Source organism: Cottoperca gobio, chromosome 3, assembly GCF_900634415.1.
Source record: "Cottoperca gobio chromosome 3, fCotGob3.1, whole genome shotgun sequence".
In the NCBI taxonomy this organism is placed as follows: Eukaryota; Metazoa; Chordata; class Actinopteri; order Perciformes; family Bovichtidae; genus Cottoperca; species Cottoperca gobio.
In genome coordinates, this window is record NC_041357.1 from 18178974 (window position 1) to 18196244 (window position 17271).

The window sequence follows — 17271 nt, forward strand, 5'->3', positions numbered from 1 at the left end:
TGAGCTGCATCGGTCTGAAAACATGAAATTCAACAAGCGATTCAGATGTTGCTCCCCTTCCAATGTCACATGCAGGCGCCCCCTATCTGAGAATCTTGAGAACGACCATTGCCATTGTTTAACAAGCAAATTAGAGCAGACTAAGCTATATATAAGGTATATTCAGACAGACAGTATAAGATGTAATTTTATTATTATTATTTTTTTGGTTTTGGAGCAGTTAAGAATGCAATAAGGTCCGTCTCTGACTTGAAAGAAACAAAACATTTTAGTTATGCAGAAATGACTGGTCCAAGTTTTGCACGTCAGTTTTTGTTGTATGAGCCCAAAACATGAAAAAATATCAAGCTGTGTGTGAACGGTTGTGGAAAGAGGAATCTCTAACATGTCATAAATGTCAGTGAGCTGCTGTTCTTGTGGGGCAGAAATACCGTCTGCACTATGCCTCAACCACAGTTGGCCACAGTATAGCCAGTATCTTGACCAGCAGCAAATTAGTTTTAAGGTTTTAAGCTAACTAATAACCTTAAAGTGTCAAACAAAGTGTACATAAATTGAACAATTTCCAATACTTCTCATTATCTAGATTTAGCACCATATCATATAAAACCCTGAGGTGTAGAAATCCATCTCAGGCGAGTCAGTTATCCTGACTAAAGCATTTCTTTTGATTATCCAAAGAAATAAAAAATCTCTATTACTTGTAAAATGTCACGCTTCAGGCTGTACTCTGGGGGAAAGCAGTGGAAAGAATTAGAGCACCCCCAGGCAACCAGCGTTTTTGGACAAAGATTTAGAGCGAGAGTCACTGGGAACAAGAAGTCCAGAGGGAATTAAGTGATGTATAACCAAAGAATAGATATGTGTTCAAATGCATCAAGTTGGACAAAACATAATAAAGGAGTACATTTATTGTATGTATAAATGCTTACTGAGTAATCAACTCCAGCCTACGAGGCAGTCAGGTGTAAGATAAACACAAACCTGCTGGGATTTCAAGATTGATCCAGCTGTCTTCTGTACCTGCCAAACTTCTCTTAGCTTCTTCCCTCTTCTTCACTCCTGCCATTGAAACTTCACAGGGAGTAAATAATGTCATTTATAGAGTTAACCATTTTTTCTTAGTGTTGTAATCCATGCAATGAGCAGTACAGGAAACAGAAACTCTTGAAGACATACTGAGCATTGATGCAGCTGTAGTCTTTTAACCAGAGACATGCTTCTCTCTTTTATTCCCCTTTGGTTTCCTATATAATTGGATGGCCATGTTCCTCCCACTGGTCGCCACCCTGCTGGCAGTGCGTCTGTTGTCCCAGTCAAGGGTCAGCTCCTGTGGTGGCTGCCCTCTCCATGTTTTTCCGACCTATGGCAAGAGATGCTCCTCCGGAGGTCTCTGTTGACTAATAGTGCTTATTCTCTGTGTCGTGTCAGTCGCTAACACCAGGGGTTGAGTGAATAGAACACAAACAGATAAGCACAGCAGGTGGGAAGAGAGGAGCTGAGAGAGAGTAAGGGCCACACTTTCCACAGAGAGATACTGGTGCCCACAAGAGAAGAGAGCATGGACTGAATTAGGAAGGACAGAGTGGGAAGTGTTTGAGAGAGAAAGTGAGCCTGTTGGAGCCTCATCTTAAAAGGATAATTACAGTTATTACAACTTGGTCTTACTTTCATAATTTTGCCCACCCTTCTTATCAGTAATACTGACATACTCAGCAAGTTAGCTGCTGGGATGTGCAAACAAGCCAACATCAAATCAGCTTTTAAAAGAATAGTTTGACATTTTGGCAAATAAAATTGTTTTAACTTTTTCTCAGAAAGAGAGAGATCTCTCATCCCTGTTGTCGTTTACTGCAATGCTTGAGACTTACTGAAGTGGAATCTGAAAACAAGAAGCTAAAAGAGGCTGAAAAGCTCAGTGGAGCTGCAGAATCCGGTCGAATTCTTCGTAGGGTCCTGTTATTTATCATTATTCTACAATTTAATGTATGTATTTAATTTAACAGTTTGAAATCTATGTTTAATTTTACTTGGCACACAAGGCTGCTCTGTGACGATAGGGATAGCCCATTGACTGTATAAAATAAAGATAACCCAAAGAGAAAGACCCATGCTCACAACGTCAAGTGCCTCTGGTGTGGGAGAACAGCAATGCGCGGGTCCAAAGCCTGTGTCAATGAAAGCGGATGGCAACACTAACCCTAACCCTAATTGCCTGTTGCCAAGTAGCCTGGTGTTGTCCCATTTGCTCGTAGTTAGTATTTCTTTCAAAGAAGATACTAATTGTGGTCAACATATTTTTATAAACCAAATCACTGGTAAAAAGAATCAGATTTTACGTGAAGTGGATCTCCAGGAGCATAGTACACTCTATCCCAAACAACAAACGGAGTAGTTGCTTGACCATCTTTTTCATAATAAAATGCGAAACACGGAATACAATGATTTAAGCATAATTTATTGTCATAGGGCCTACACTATTACTAATATATAATATATATATGCTTATATACATTGTATGATACAAATGAGATGACAGAGTAGGTAAAAGGGCAAATAGCATCAAATTAATATGAAGTTAACTCTAAATTTCAATACAGAGTGTTTCACTTTAATGTGACTAACAATGTCTTACAATAACGGAGAATAGCCTCATTACTAGTTTAATGTTGAGAAGGGAAAATATAAATTACCAGTCTGTTTTCATAACAAGAAAAGTGCAAACCTGACTCATTTGATTTGACCTTCCTAATATAGCCTCGTACTTGAGTGTATCAATCCTCTATTGTAAATTGCTGCAACATTTTGAATAATTGGCATGGGACTGAGAGAGAGAGAGAGAGAGATAGAGAGAGAGAGAGAGAGAGAGAGAGAGAGAGAGAGAGAGAGAGAGAGAGAGAGAGAGAGAGAGAGAGAGAGAGAGAGATAGAGAGAGAGAGAGAGAGAGAGAGAGAGAGAGATTCTAATACATTTTCTTATAAATTATATAATTACTACAAAGGAAAACAATGCTGTATTGGCAAAAGAGACTGCAAGTAGGAAGATGGTTGACAAGAATAGCAATAAGAGAATATGGAGAACGGCACTAAACTTCTCCCCTGTAATTAAATATGAAAACACATTTAGGGTTTATTAACTAAATAATCTTAGACTACATGCAGTTACTCCAGAGAGAGAGAGAGAGAGAGAGAGAGAGAGAGAGAGAGAGAGAGAGAGAGAGAGAGAGAGAGAGAGTCTTGTTTACACTTGGGGCCATGGGAGGTACCCAGTATGAGTCCAAACACAGCACAGTAGGTCCTGAATCTGGATGCAATCAAATCCATAATTATTTGACCTTCCACGACCTGACATTACATTATTACATCAGTAGAGCATATAGCCTACTGAGACTTAAATGAGACACATTTTACGTTGGGGCTCAGAGCAGACATGCAGTGATGTACTAATCACAGAGGTAAAAGTAATGAAATACACGGTTTAGCTTTCATAAAGTTTTTCTCAAATGCGAGTGAGGTTTTAAAAGCTGTGTTTGAAATATTATTTTTGATTAGCATCAAAATTCATTGTTGACCTCAGAACAATCACAATTAAAGATCCACTTACTAGCTTTATTTTTGAGCTTTTAACCATATCACACAGTCTTCTATGTTGCTACATGATGCTTAACTTTTAAACTTCCTAAGAAATCAAAAAAAGATTGAAGTTGTTTTATCACATATGTATCACCTATATGCAAGTATCTGGCTTAACAATGACAAAAAAGTAGTTTAGTAGTTTAATACTAATGGCATGTTTTAATACTTTAATTGCAACCACATAATGTCCAATAGATTTGGGTTTGCACTTATTATTATTTGTGTGTATACTAAACGCATAAATAATGAGAATAATGTGTAAAATCAGAAGGACAAAAGAGTAAAATATACACAAAAATAGTAATTTATGATCACTGAGCTGAGCTGAATCACTGAAGCAACACTGATGAGGATATTTGCTGGTATTAGCTAATGGCATCAGCAATCAGCTGCATAATTCATCTAGATTACATTTTATTTAGCTCCAACTGAACTAGGCTATCTGAGGAACATGCAGCCAGATGGAAGATGTCCATCTTGAACTGTCCTGTGGTCACCCTGCAGTCAGTCGAGGCCACCACAACTCGAAAGAGTGGCCGAACCACCTCAGCTGGCTTTCTTCAAAGTGGAGGAGCAGTTGTTTGACACAGAGGTCATTTTGGTTCACCGAGCTCCAAGTCCTGTCATGACTTGTTAACATTTACGTTACCATTTGCTGTTTCCTTTGATGTGGAGCTCTGCCATGCATCTTTATGAATGTGTTCATATCATACTTTATGATTACAAGTTCACTGCAAATGCAGGGGTGGCTTTTAGTTGATCAACTTTATCAGTAAGACACATGGAAAAACACAGTAATATCAGTTAATGACCTTAAAATTACTTTAGAAGCTTCAATTTTTGGTCAATAATGATTAGTACATTTTAATGCAACATATGCTAAGTAGTTCATTTTGTAAGAGGTCACAGTGGGTAGTGGATTTTGGAGGATATGAGCTCACTCCTTGGCAAAGATGCTGTTCTCAAGTGAGGGTAAAAGAGGTCATACAGATTGCTAGTGGGGTGCAGCAGCCGAGATAATGCAAGTGTTGTATCGGACCATCATAGTAAAGTGAGAGCTCAACCACAAAGCAGTGTTCATTGTTAATCATGATGACAAATGATGAGACTCTAAATGAGGTTTCTCTGTATGTATGAGGGTGTTACTATTGCAATATTATTTGCAAATGGGTGTGGAGAGTCGTGAAAGTGCATCTCAATCTCTTGGTGCAATTTGTGAACGTGAACAGGAATCTGTAAATGTGTATTCAGATGTGCAAGTGTACCGAGATTACCCCCCTAAGTAAGATTGCCGGCGTCTCTATGTGACAGGAAGCTGGTGGAAACACACATGTAATCATCTTTGTGTCAAGATTCAAAGAAGGCATTTCTGGGTGATATAAATTCATGAACCACACATTTTTGCGACTTGATATTTACTTTATATGTGTACAATAAAACCTGAATGATGAACAGGACAATAAACTTGCTCCTCAGCTCAGGCCAGTTTGACCACCAGGTTTACAGATCTTAATTTAGCCATGGACGGCCTTAGGGATGGACGCTGTCCATGGTGCTGAACTGTAGTCCTTTTGACATATGACATTTCCCATTTTGTTTTATTTTAAAATTGCATTTTTATGATTGGTTGATTTGGTAACATCTGTGGCTGCTTTTTTCATAACATAAATCTTAGAGTTCATTTTGAAATGACATGTGTATCTAGCATTCATTGCAGCAAACACGTACATATATATATATATATATATATATTTAAATTCATATATACATTTATACATATATATACACTACATATATACTGTTCGTATATTAATATATATATTTTTTTTAGAGTACACCAAAACAAACTATTGAAGTACTTTGTTTGAGTCCTTTGAACTTAGACATGCGATTTGAATCCTGAATCCTGAAGGTGGATTCCACCAGCAGCAACAATAAAGACTACAGTACAAAAGTAACGAAACCATGTGATTTTCTTGCATGTATGTCATTATTAATCATAATTGCCTTGTTAAATTTGGGTTGTAAATATATATTATATATTATGCTTTGGCTTGTGGAAAAAGTCCCTTTAATTTCTAGTGGATTAGTGCCTGAATTCATGAAATCTCCCTGCTGATAACACCCCACCAAGTGAAAAACTGTCCGACTGTCCACACACGGAGGTCTGGCAGTCCTAAAAGGACTATGTGTTCCTCTAAATTGTCAAGGAAACACCTTTAAGATTATGACCACTTATCTGTAAAGCGTTAAAACACTTTTGAAAACGATGTTACCAGAACACTTTCTCTGCTGCCCCACTGAAACAAACAAATTCAACCCTGTAATCTTAAATGCCACCATATTATGCCATGTCTAATATTTCACCATTTTAAGAACAGATACCTTATTAAATAACAAACATTATGTAATTGGGGTGAGGCTGGTTGGTAAAAATAATCTAACACTTTATTAAATGGAGAAATTCAAACTGCCAAATGCAAGGATACAACCCTTGCATAAATGTACGGTAGATGAGCCTGTTGGAGACATACAAGGATAGATTCAATGTTCAAGGTTGTATTAGCCAGCTTTGCAGTTAATTATTTTTGTGAACAATGAGAAATCACTTTCTAACCCTTTTGCAAATTATATTTATTCAATGCCTTGTGCCTCGAGCAGTGCATTTCAAACTTTTCTTCGAGTAACTTTGTTTTTAGATTTTCCTTTCTATTCTTTTAACAAAAGAACATTTTCTTTTAACAAAAGAACATTTTCTTTTAACAAAACAACAAGAAGCAGTTGGCACTAATTGTTTTCCGTTTAAGCATTGTTGGGCATTTAGTGCCTTTTATTACGAAGTTGGCAGTAGGGAGAGATGAAAGTGAGAGGAACGAGAGAGATTGGTAATAACATGCAACAAACCAGGGTGGCCCCCAAGTTAACACTGTTTTAATCTAACATGATAATGCCATATTATAATAATAGGTATGCTAGAAATGTTTGTGGAAGGAGCTGACACCTGATGTGAATAAATACCGCAATGCTTAAACTTTAAATGGCTCCCTGAGCTTTTTGATATATGTATTGATCTTTTGTACGAAGGTAGAAAAATAAATGTTGCAAGAGAGTAGAAGCCTACAGAACTTTGTTTAAAAGGTGCATAATGCAGGCGAAAAGAGGAAGTTAATAAAATGTGAAGAAAGATGGGTGGATAGGGATGATTACGTTGGTTTAGCTAATCCACTTCCTCTGTTTGTTGGCCTGGGAAAGAAGTATAAATGTTGAACATGCTCAGGCATGGATGTGAAATGAAGGGATAAAGGGAAGAATCAGCAGCCAGATGAATGCTTGAGGTAAAGAGAGACTCCAGAAAAAAACCTCCTGTATTGTTGAGAAAAAGGATCTGGCACAGTTAAGAAATCATTGTTTGCAGACATTGTTTAGCCAGCGTGCCTTTGCATTTTGAATTACTTGGCAGACAAGGTGGTGGACAACTGAATGAAAGGCATCATTGAGAGGCAGTAATTGAAAGACATAGAAGCGAGGAATATAAGGCAGTGGAAGAAGTTTTCATCTGTCAAAACGGGAACAAAGTTGCTGAAGGATTTACGAGATAAAAGAGAGAAAACGGAAGCTAGTAATGGCATAGTTTCTGGCCCCATGATATTATCGCTTCCTGACATGTGCGCATCTCCTATTGATACATGCAGGGAACATGAGCATGAAGCAGTTTCAGTGCCTTTATGTCATTTCCCTCTCACTCCTGTAACATTTATCTTTGTGTCTTACTGATGACAGATGCCAGATGACGAGGATGAATGGAGAAGTTTAGGAAAGCACATCACAAGGCATTGCTCCTGATACCTACAGTATATGTTCTCCTAAAATGGGGCGTTTTGTCACACTTTGTACGTCTACTCCAACGTAGACTTGTGGGGAGTTTTAACATTGAACCTTAACTTTAAATCACAGGAACATCAACAGGGCAAGGGTTATATTAAATGCACTAATAACCTCCTCTCTCCGTGTCTTTGTCTCTCTCCCTCAGGCTCAGTGTCTCTCAGTGTATTCCTGGTGTCTGTTGCATCCGTAGTATGTGCCGTTTGGCTGGTAGCTCTATGTGGCGTCTGCACCTGGTGTCAACGTAAACTGGTAAGTTGCAGTGCTTATTATTCACATTTCAATATTGACATTTTTACGAGTCAGCCAAGGCCCTCTGTGAACCAGCAGACATTAAGGGTTTGTTTCTGTGTTGGCTGGGACGACAGGAACAGAAATATACGGGTGCAATGAATAAAGAGAAGGACATTCTATTAGACCTGACATTGGTACAATTGATCATGTAACATTCATTGTTTTCTTTATTGCCTGAATTTGTCCTGTGAAAATAAGCATTTACTGACAAAGGTTTTGAGCCTAGTGTCTTCCATCTTTTCCATGCACAAATGTCTTTGTATATTTTGAATGCGTTGAAATGTTAATGATAATTCCTAATTGTTTTTACAAAATATTTTTTGATTATTCATAAGTAATGTAATCATAACAAATGCACATGTAACGTTACAGCTCTCCATATTTACGACAGCAGTGTATAAGTAAATTGAACTTACAGGATATCGTCTAAAATGAGAAAAACTGTGATTTTAGATTTGATCTGTTTGATCAAATAGTAATTAAACATTCACTGCTTTCCGTACTTTAAAGGTTTCGATGCTCAGTGGTACACACACATTGCAGTTTTATATCAAAACAGTATTGAGGTTCAATACCCAGCAAAAGCAAAATAATGGCGCTCATAAAAACGCATTCCTCTGCACATTACATTTTATAGTCAAACGTTTTGAAGAACACTATTCCAATGACGGTGAACTGCTGTTGTGTTGGCATTCAGGTTTTCTTTTGTCACAGTGTCAAGGTCACAGTGTCATCACTGAATTGAATTTCTACAGTGATTGCTTGCTATGTGTTGTTGTTGTTGTTGAATAGTGTTTTGCTATCTGTGCTCTGTGGCACAGGAGCCAGAGAGAAGCCGCATGTTTGGCCATGAGAGCAAACATGTTCAGAGACCTTAGTGCTCTCTGTAAACATGGCTTTTGTGCGCTCTGAGCTTTGTGCATCATGGCTGCTTGCCTCCAGCCTCCAGTGCCATGCTAATGATTCATATGCTAATGAGCATCACTCTGAGCTATTGGCTGTTGCTGGAGCCTTCTATACATTTTGGTCCGCTGGCATTTCCTACACTCCCCCTTGCCTCCCTTCTGTCCTGCTCTCTCATCTATCTGTCTCTTGGTTTGAGGAGTGACCGTAGCACAGCAGTTAATCAAACATACATGAGCTGAGAGTTAACTGGGCTATTCAGAAGAAAAACGGCTAATCTAGATGACATCATTTTCTAGTGTAACTAACATTTATGATCGCTAGACTTATAAAGTATGTTAAGTACTCCTTAAAATCTATATTGCTGTCATTGCTTTGGAGTAACGAAACCCACTGAACCTCAAACAAACCATTTTCTTATCTTTGTTTACCTTCATGTTATCTATGTCTCTGTCTTTGTTTTTGTGTCACCCTCCTTCTCCTTTTATAGCAAATAGTCTGGTTTGGATTCGTCTTTTTGTCACTTTATCCTTGTCGTGGTCAGAATGCCACTGATTTTGTTTTCCGGGATGGTCCCACTCTTCTCTCCTCTCGGCTGCCACTGTAGTTCAGTGTAGTTCCTTCGGGTCCTCGGCGCTCTTTTCCCTTCATCTTACATATTATTATCTTGTTTGTTTTGTGTGTTGCACACCTAAAGGTTAAATAAATAAAAACCTACAGGTAAAAGATAAAGAAGCAATTTTCCAGAAGTGAGAATATAAAAAGGTCAGATATAGGGCTGCAACTAATGATTATTTCTGTCATAAACTAATCTGCTGATTTTGTTTCTCGATGAATCATTTAGTCTGTAAAATGTCAGAAAATTGTGAAAACTGTCGATTACATTTTCCCAGAGCCTGAGGTGACATTTTCACATTGCTTGTTTTGTTTTGCATATTGTTTTGTCCAACCAACAGTCTAAAACGCAAATAAATCTTATGTATTATCATAGTACACTCGGAGAGCGCAGACCATGACAAACCTTAATGGAGATAAAAGGACAAAGAAAAGGAGCAAATCTTCACGCTTGAAAAGCTGGAACCAGCAGATGTTTGTTTTATTATTAAAGTGATTTTTTGCGTAACAATGCCAATTGTCAAAATAGTTAATTTTCTGTCCTAGTTTTCAAAAGACAAGTAACTGAGTGAAACTTGGTTCATCCTCCGGCCCACTGAAAAACACCCGACCAGACGTGTTCATCAACAACAGAAGTAACACACTGGTTTATATTCAATATTTAGACTATGTGTTATGTTTGTGGTAGCCCTGTGAGGGTTCAACCTTTTGTATCAGAGATCTGTGTATGGCGCGTCGAGGATACAGAACGACTAAATCTAATGTCAACCGATGTATGTTGACATGAGGCAGAGTTCAGTGGGCATCCAGTTTAACACTGAATATTGAGGGAGGCATTTGATGATTAAAATTATAAGGAAGAAATGTGACCTCCTGTCCCCCGCGGTGATTAACCCTTGATTTACTTATTAACAGTTAACCGAATCCACGATTATCCCCTAACCTTAACCACATGGCTTTTTCCACTGAACATAATCGAGGCAGCATACATTTCGTACAAAAGGTAATCTGGAAAACAAATTGGAGATAGGCTTAAATCAGGTTTTGTGTGTTTGTTCACTTATTTCTCTGATGAATCACATCAACATGAATGATATATTTCTGTCCATAAAAGAAAAACATTCATATGAAAGCATTCGCTCCAGGAGAGATGGCACTGGTCCCATGCCATTGGTTGTTTTTATGGAAGTGGGAGGAGAGTGGGAGACGGAGGGAAGGGAGAAGCTGAGACAGAAACAGCCACAGAGGCATACAGACGGGCAGGAAGAGAAGGCGATGCTGGTCGTTGATGAACATCTAGGTGTGTGACAAATATGATGACAGCTGGAACACACTGCTCTGACCCTCTCGCATATCCAATACATCTCCTGTGGCATCTTTAACTTCCCCTGCGCAGCGATGGCATCTTCATTATTATGTCTTCTAACCTCCTTTATCATATCCCCCTATGTTGTGGCTCTCACTTGCTCCTCTACTCTGCTTCCTGTTTCCTCTGTTTCCCCTCAATCTTCCATTCTGTTTCTCACATCCACCCACACAACACTGTTCTCCACCCTCTCCTCTCCAGCCTCCCTCAAGATATTATGATTCTGTTTAATGATAGATGAGCTGCACTCAATAGCATAGTCTTGACTACTAGAAATCTATCCTTCTCAGAGTCCCTGCATTTAATATTATTCTGCCCTGTGTGTATGCACTGTACAGTATGTGTGTTTACAGTGTAGTGGCTGTATGCTCTTTATTGAAAATGTTTGTGCCGAGCTGGACACATGAGATGTGACATGATAAATAATAGAGTATTGTGGATGCGTTAGAGAGAGAGAGATACAGTTTAATAATAAAGAGGCCACCTTTCTGTCGGACACTGAAAGATAGATAGATAGAATTCAGCACGCTCCTGTGTCCGAAAGCCTCCAGACTGCTTAAAATCCTGTTTAGTATTGCATCTATCATCGAGTTTAAAATTGAGCAACAAATCTCTGAACCAGAGAAATCCTCTATCAAATGCTGGTAAGGAATTCAGTCACATAAAAAATAAATCTTAGCATCAGGAATAAACTTTTTCCTTTTTCAAGAATGAAAAGATTTTTTAAATTGGAAGGAAAATGGAACTGAAAATGTTAGAAGTCATAGAAACTAGAGCAAGCATTGGTAGTTTATTGAAACACTTAAAACAAACGTTTGTATTTTTACTGTTTGCCATGTCCGCCAGCGGTGGAAACCGTGGACAAACCTATTTGATTAAAAGCACCAATGGCCGTCTGCATGTAAACATGAATATTAGTGGAATATTGAATTATTGTCTTCTTTTGAAAAAGAGCATAATATGTTGTGCATGTATTCCTAGTCATTGTGGACAACAGTGACAAGTGACCTGTTTTATCAGTTTAGGTGTGAGGAAACTAGAAACCCGTAGTGTTTTTTCTCCACCTGGAACCATCTGTTCTGAGTTTTTCAGACAGCTCTTAAATATTTATACGCTTGCATTAAAAACAATCCATACATTATGTAAACCTGATTTCACAGAAGGTTCTAACGAAATCCCTGATAAGTAATTTGTTTTGGAGTCTTGTCACGGCTTCTATAAAGATCTCATTCATGTAACATGGTTTACACTCTTATTCCTATTATTCCTATTATTCCTATAATCCATCCAGTTAAACAAATCATGATGTCAGACTGACCTCGTTTTGTTTTCTCCCACATGGTTAGCTACCGCCGTCACTTACAACACAAGAGTCCACCTCGGTTTGAACACACTGACTGCTCAGCTGTGGCTTTTTAAATGAGCATATTCTCCCTGCGTGTGTATTGGTCTCTCTCGTTTCTGCAGGTCAGGTGAACAGAAAACTAAAAATAGCCTGTATGTGTGAATATTGAACAGTTGTGACGTGAAACAGATATACTGTAGAAGATGTGACTGAACACCGATGAGTACAGCACCAAGTGTTCCTGATGCAGGGGCTAAACCCCCTACACTGCAAGAAAACCACAAGTAGACACCGTTAAAGTGACTCAACTAGAAAATGGCCACCTGTGTCTTGTACACACCAGCAGATGTTGATAGCAGACATAACATAACAGTAACCATGTATAAAACCACTAATAAAAGACAGATATCCTCCTTCTTCTTGTGACATTTAATATTCACAATTAACATTTAATGGCAGATGGCATCACTTATTTAGTATCATAATGCTTTCTACTATTCTCTTCTTTTTAAGGTTTGCAAGGGGTTATTTGTAGCCGCTGCTGTGTTGCTGAAAAATCTGTTTTGAGGAAGAGGGAAGGCGCTAGATCGACACTTCAAAGAGGAAATTATGAACTAGTATACCACTATGTTTGACAGTTCTTGTGAATTTAAAAGGAGCAGGGTTGAGAGTTTAAGGAGGGAAACAGGAAGCACCTTTATCACCAAACTGCTCTAAGAAAGACAAGATGAGCAAACCTCTCTCTGGATGTACAAGCAATCATGGTTTCTCCTCTGCGAGACTTGAAATTAAAGTTTTATAAAACTCATCATTCTTCTCATTCTGTAGTTTGTCATCCAGGCCCATACTTGTAAAAGTCTTTGACTTGTATGTTGGAGTTTCAGCTTTGAATAATTGTTTTTATCTGTCTGGCACAATGTGATATTTTATTTATAACTAATGTGGAGGAGTCATGCAAAGTACTGCATATTTTGTCAAAATAATAGCATATGGGATTAAAACTCTGATGATAATTATCTGCAGCAACAGATGGTAAGATGTAGCTGAGCTCTCTAAACATTATCAAGTCCAAAATGTTGTTCACTTAAAAGCACGTTGCGAAATGGAGAGTTGTCTTTTCTATTTACTGGACAATTTATGGCCTATGTGCTCTTTATGTCCTTGTTGTGAGGTTACGAGTGAAAATATTATGTACAAGTAGAGGGTCTGTGTGACTCAGCTGTAGAGAGCTCAGTGTTATCACCCTCAAGAGTTCAATAAATGTAAAGCTCAATAACTGTAACTAGTGTATATTGCTCTTCTGAAAGCACGGTCCATTATGTGGTAAAAATGTGCACAGAGTAAGTAAAGTAAGCTGTATAATATATTACAATATAAATGTATGTATTTTTGCTGCACATCTAACATTTTCTCACCCTCCAAATGATCCTAAAAGATTTGGGAAGAACACTTTTTATCGTATATCTGGGGGTCATTGTTTCAGTTTATTCACGCTGGGTTTATACCTGGTTTAATGACAGTTCAGCTGTAGATACCCACAGCGTTGTGATGTACAGTTCAGCACCAGATTTCACCCATTAATAATGACACCGCACCACTACTGTAGATGGATGTATCGGACAAGAACAAGCTGTGTCCTGCTTCAATTCTATACCCCACAGTAATTGTGTTTAAATTGTTTTGTTTTCTGTGACAGAGAGCAACGATTGTGGTTGGTAGAAGACTTGCAGAGGAGAGATTGCTTTGCTGGATGTGTGTTACTGAATAAAGAGAGAACGACTAAGACTATCTTTGACTTACTTAATGTTGTTTACACAACATTGGAGACTTTTAGGAGAAAAACACAAGCAGCCCAAGTTCATCAAACACTGTTCTTGTGGCCTTATAAGTTGGTCTCACTAAGGTGCTGTAACCCCGACATGTACTTACATTTTTGAGGAGGAGTACAACAGCTGCAGCGATGAAGCTAGAACCTCTCTGTGCCTAGGCTCTGTAGCTATACAGTAACCCCTTTACATAACTATGAACACAACCTTAGTCTTTACAGGGGTACTACACCATGCGATGATAGAAAGGGTTTTAAACGTTTAGTTTTAATAAATGTTTAGTTTTTACATGTCTTCCAGTTATAAATTATTATATGTATCGAAATGTCTGTGTAGATATGTATCACAGTATCTTAATGTGCCTGATTGTATTCTGTGTCTGATGTACAGCTTAGACAGTGCATTATGTAAAAACACATGTGCATTTCCTTTTGTTTGCGTGTGAAGACATGTTCTTGCACGTGAGAGCATATTTTTGCATCTCATTGTAGTTAAGTGGTCCCTCGTCATGATTTGATCTCCAGAAGCAGGCTGTAGTCCTGGCATCAAAGCAATTTCTGCTCTTCCCTCATTTATCATATTTTACAACATGTTTTGGACCTGATGCTGTTCCAAAGCCTCTGTAATGTGCACTTCACTTGCAAAAATGCTTTTGTAAACAATCAAAACGTCTCTGTCTCCCACTTGTTTCGTTACAGGGGAAGAGGAATAAGCCTGGGGTAGAGGCTGCCAGCTCTCCAGACTCTGTGAGAGGTCGAGGGGAAAATAAAGCCATCAAGTAGGTGTCAGAGGGTTTAGATAGAGGCATATGGAAATGATCTATGACGTGGTGATAGTATCGCATTTTAACAGCCGTTTCTGATTGGAAAGCTAATCCTGTAGCCACCCCCACTTACACGGTCGGAAATGTCCGCCGTGAAATGATGCCCTCAAGACAGTGTTAAAAAATTCTCATTTATCAAAGAGGTTGAATTGTACAGTGACTTCAGATCACAGTGGAAGTTACTTGTTTATTCTGTTTGTGTAACTCAAATGCTGGATTACGAATAAACAAGCTTTACCTCCAAATGGCATTTATTTTAATCAGTTTGGAATATACAAACATAAATACGAAAACAAACTTGTACATGCAGTAGTCACACATTATTACAGAACACTAAAAAAGTGTTATTTACAACTTCAAATGGACAACAGTAAATTCAAGAAATACAAACTATTCATTACTCTAACTGTCTTTGTGAAATGACTGGGTACGTGAACTGTGCTGCCATGTTGCATAGCTGTAGTTACATATTGTTTTGGACTGTAATTTTAACATTGGGAACTAACTTGGGAAGCTATGTTGCTGTTATCATTATTGAAGTTTAGAGGTGCTGAAGCGTTGGGCATATAATTTGTCATTTGTATCTCTAGTGTGTTTTACTTCCTGTTTCCCACATTTTATTCTCTCAGCTCATATCAAATGTGTATCTTTTCAATAACCTGTTGTTTTTGTTGTAAGCTGACTTTTCTACTTCCTGTTTTATTTGTTTCCTCATCTCTGACAGAGTGATAAAACCTGCAGGTCAATTCTTGTCTTGTTTTATCATTTCAGGATCTTGGGCATGCAATTTGGAAATGACAAGAGACCTATCTTAAACCTCCCATTTATCCTGTGAAACCGTTTACACTCACCTTTATATTTTATGAACAAATGTATTCAGTATCTACAGTATATTTAAAGAACTGTGTCGTTTTGAGAATATAACTTTATAGGCACTGACATTATCAAATGTTTCCTATTTACTAACAATCTCTCCGAGACCTTTAGATTTATGAGGAGGTATTCTAACTTTGCTATTGTTATGATGTTTTTTCTCATCTGTCATGATGTTCTTCTTGTTAACTGTATTTGATTGCTCGGTGCTCCTCTCCCTCTCTCTCTAGCCACAATGACCTGGACAGAGACTTTTGGAATAACAATGACAGCAGCAACGTGCAACAGAGGTGGAGCTCCTACCCGCCCAAGGAGTTCCTCTTAAACATGTCTCCCTATGCTCCCTACGGAGACCCTCGCCTCACGCCCAAGTGAGTCTCAGTCATGGCTGGTAAGGGACCCCTCAATCTGGGCAGGGCTGTAATGAACAGGGGCTTGTGTGCATCTTGGAAAACTCCAACAAAACTGTATGACTACTTGACATAATAGAAATTGGGCATTACTATCACATGAAAGATGTGTTTTTCACACCAAATTGAAAATAAAATAGTGGTCTGCTATTTGTGTGCCTAAGTATCTGACAAATAATACAAAATATACTCAGATTCAAAGGCGAAGGTTGATCAATATATCACTCTGAACAGTGAAAAGGTCACATTTAATAGCCTGGAGGGGGGCAGAAAGCCTCATTTTGTAACGCTGTCTGGCCACATGTCTTTTAACAGAAGTCTCCTCTCATCCCTGGTAATCCTCATGTTTTGCTTTCAGGCATGTCGGCAGCGTGGTGGTGTTTAGTATGCACTGCTGGCCATGCAGCACCTGATAGAGATGTGCAGCTTCATCCCTCAATAGTGCTGTGATTCCTACGACTCCTCTAACATTGACAGAAATGATGACCATTTTCCAAATGATCTGTCTGCCAACAGCCGTATGAAATTAATGGATATATCCTATCTGAAAACAGGCTTTAAATTATAAACGTATAGAGGATTACAGAGAGAATCAAATTTGTGTTGGAGACCCTCCTTTTTGAGTCACATTTTGGTTATTACAGTCAAAACTCAAAACACACAACAAATCTGAGCAACAACATTTTAGTTTGCACAAAGGTTTGATAGCCCCATTCCCTACAGCCCTGCTAGCCTCATCAGACCCTCTTTACCTCTCACCTGCAGCCCATGGAGTGTTACCATGGAGACGGACAACCCTCAGAGAGCAGAGCTCAATGTTTCACCTGAACCTTTTCCCTTTTACACCACCCAGCCTCTCCACCCCAAATATCCAAATCTGCTTGACTTATATGTATACTTAGCTAAGCCATTAGGGTTTCCAACAAAAGGTTGACTGATGTAGAATTTTAAATGTCTCGCAATCTTTGAATGGGTTAGTTTGGAGGAATAGTTTGGGAAGTATGTTCATTTACTCTCTGGCAGAGAGTTAGACGAGAAGAGCTTGTGGTTTGGTTCAATACAAGGTAGATTTAGATCTAATTTACTTCTCTTTTATGAGACACATACATATTTATTTTTATATATATATTCACATTTTATCTTTGTCAATTCTTATTTAATTTAGTTATTTATTTACTTTATTTTAAAGATTTTTCCTCTCTTTCTGGTTTACTTATTATTGATAACTGCTCAATGAGAAATATTTGAAATGCTTAATGATAAGGTATTTAACACAGTAGCTAGCTTAGCATAAAGACT

The 17271-nt window shown here is 38.3% G+C and overlaps 1 protein-coding gene across 1 annotated transcript in view; it reads left to right on the forward strand.

The window, feature by feature from the left end:
- Positions 1-17271, forward strand: part of syt7b (synaptotagmin VIIb) — a 99315-nt gene that overhangs the window by 44732 nt on the left and 37312 nt on the right. The window contains exons 2-4 of the mRNA XM_029428511.1: positions 7666-7769; positions 14565-14644; positions 15793-15933. Of these exons, the coding sequence (XP_029284371.1) occupies positions 7666-7769; positions 14565-14644; positions 15793-15933 (325 nt within the window). The remainder of the gene's footprint in view (positions 1-7665; positions 7770-14564; positions 14645-15792; positions 15934-17271) is intronic.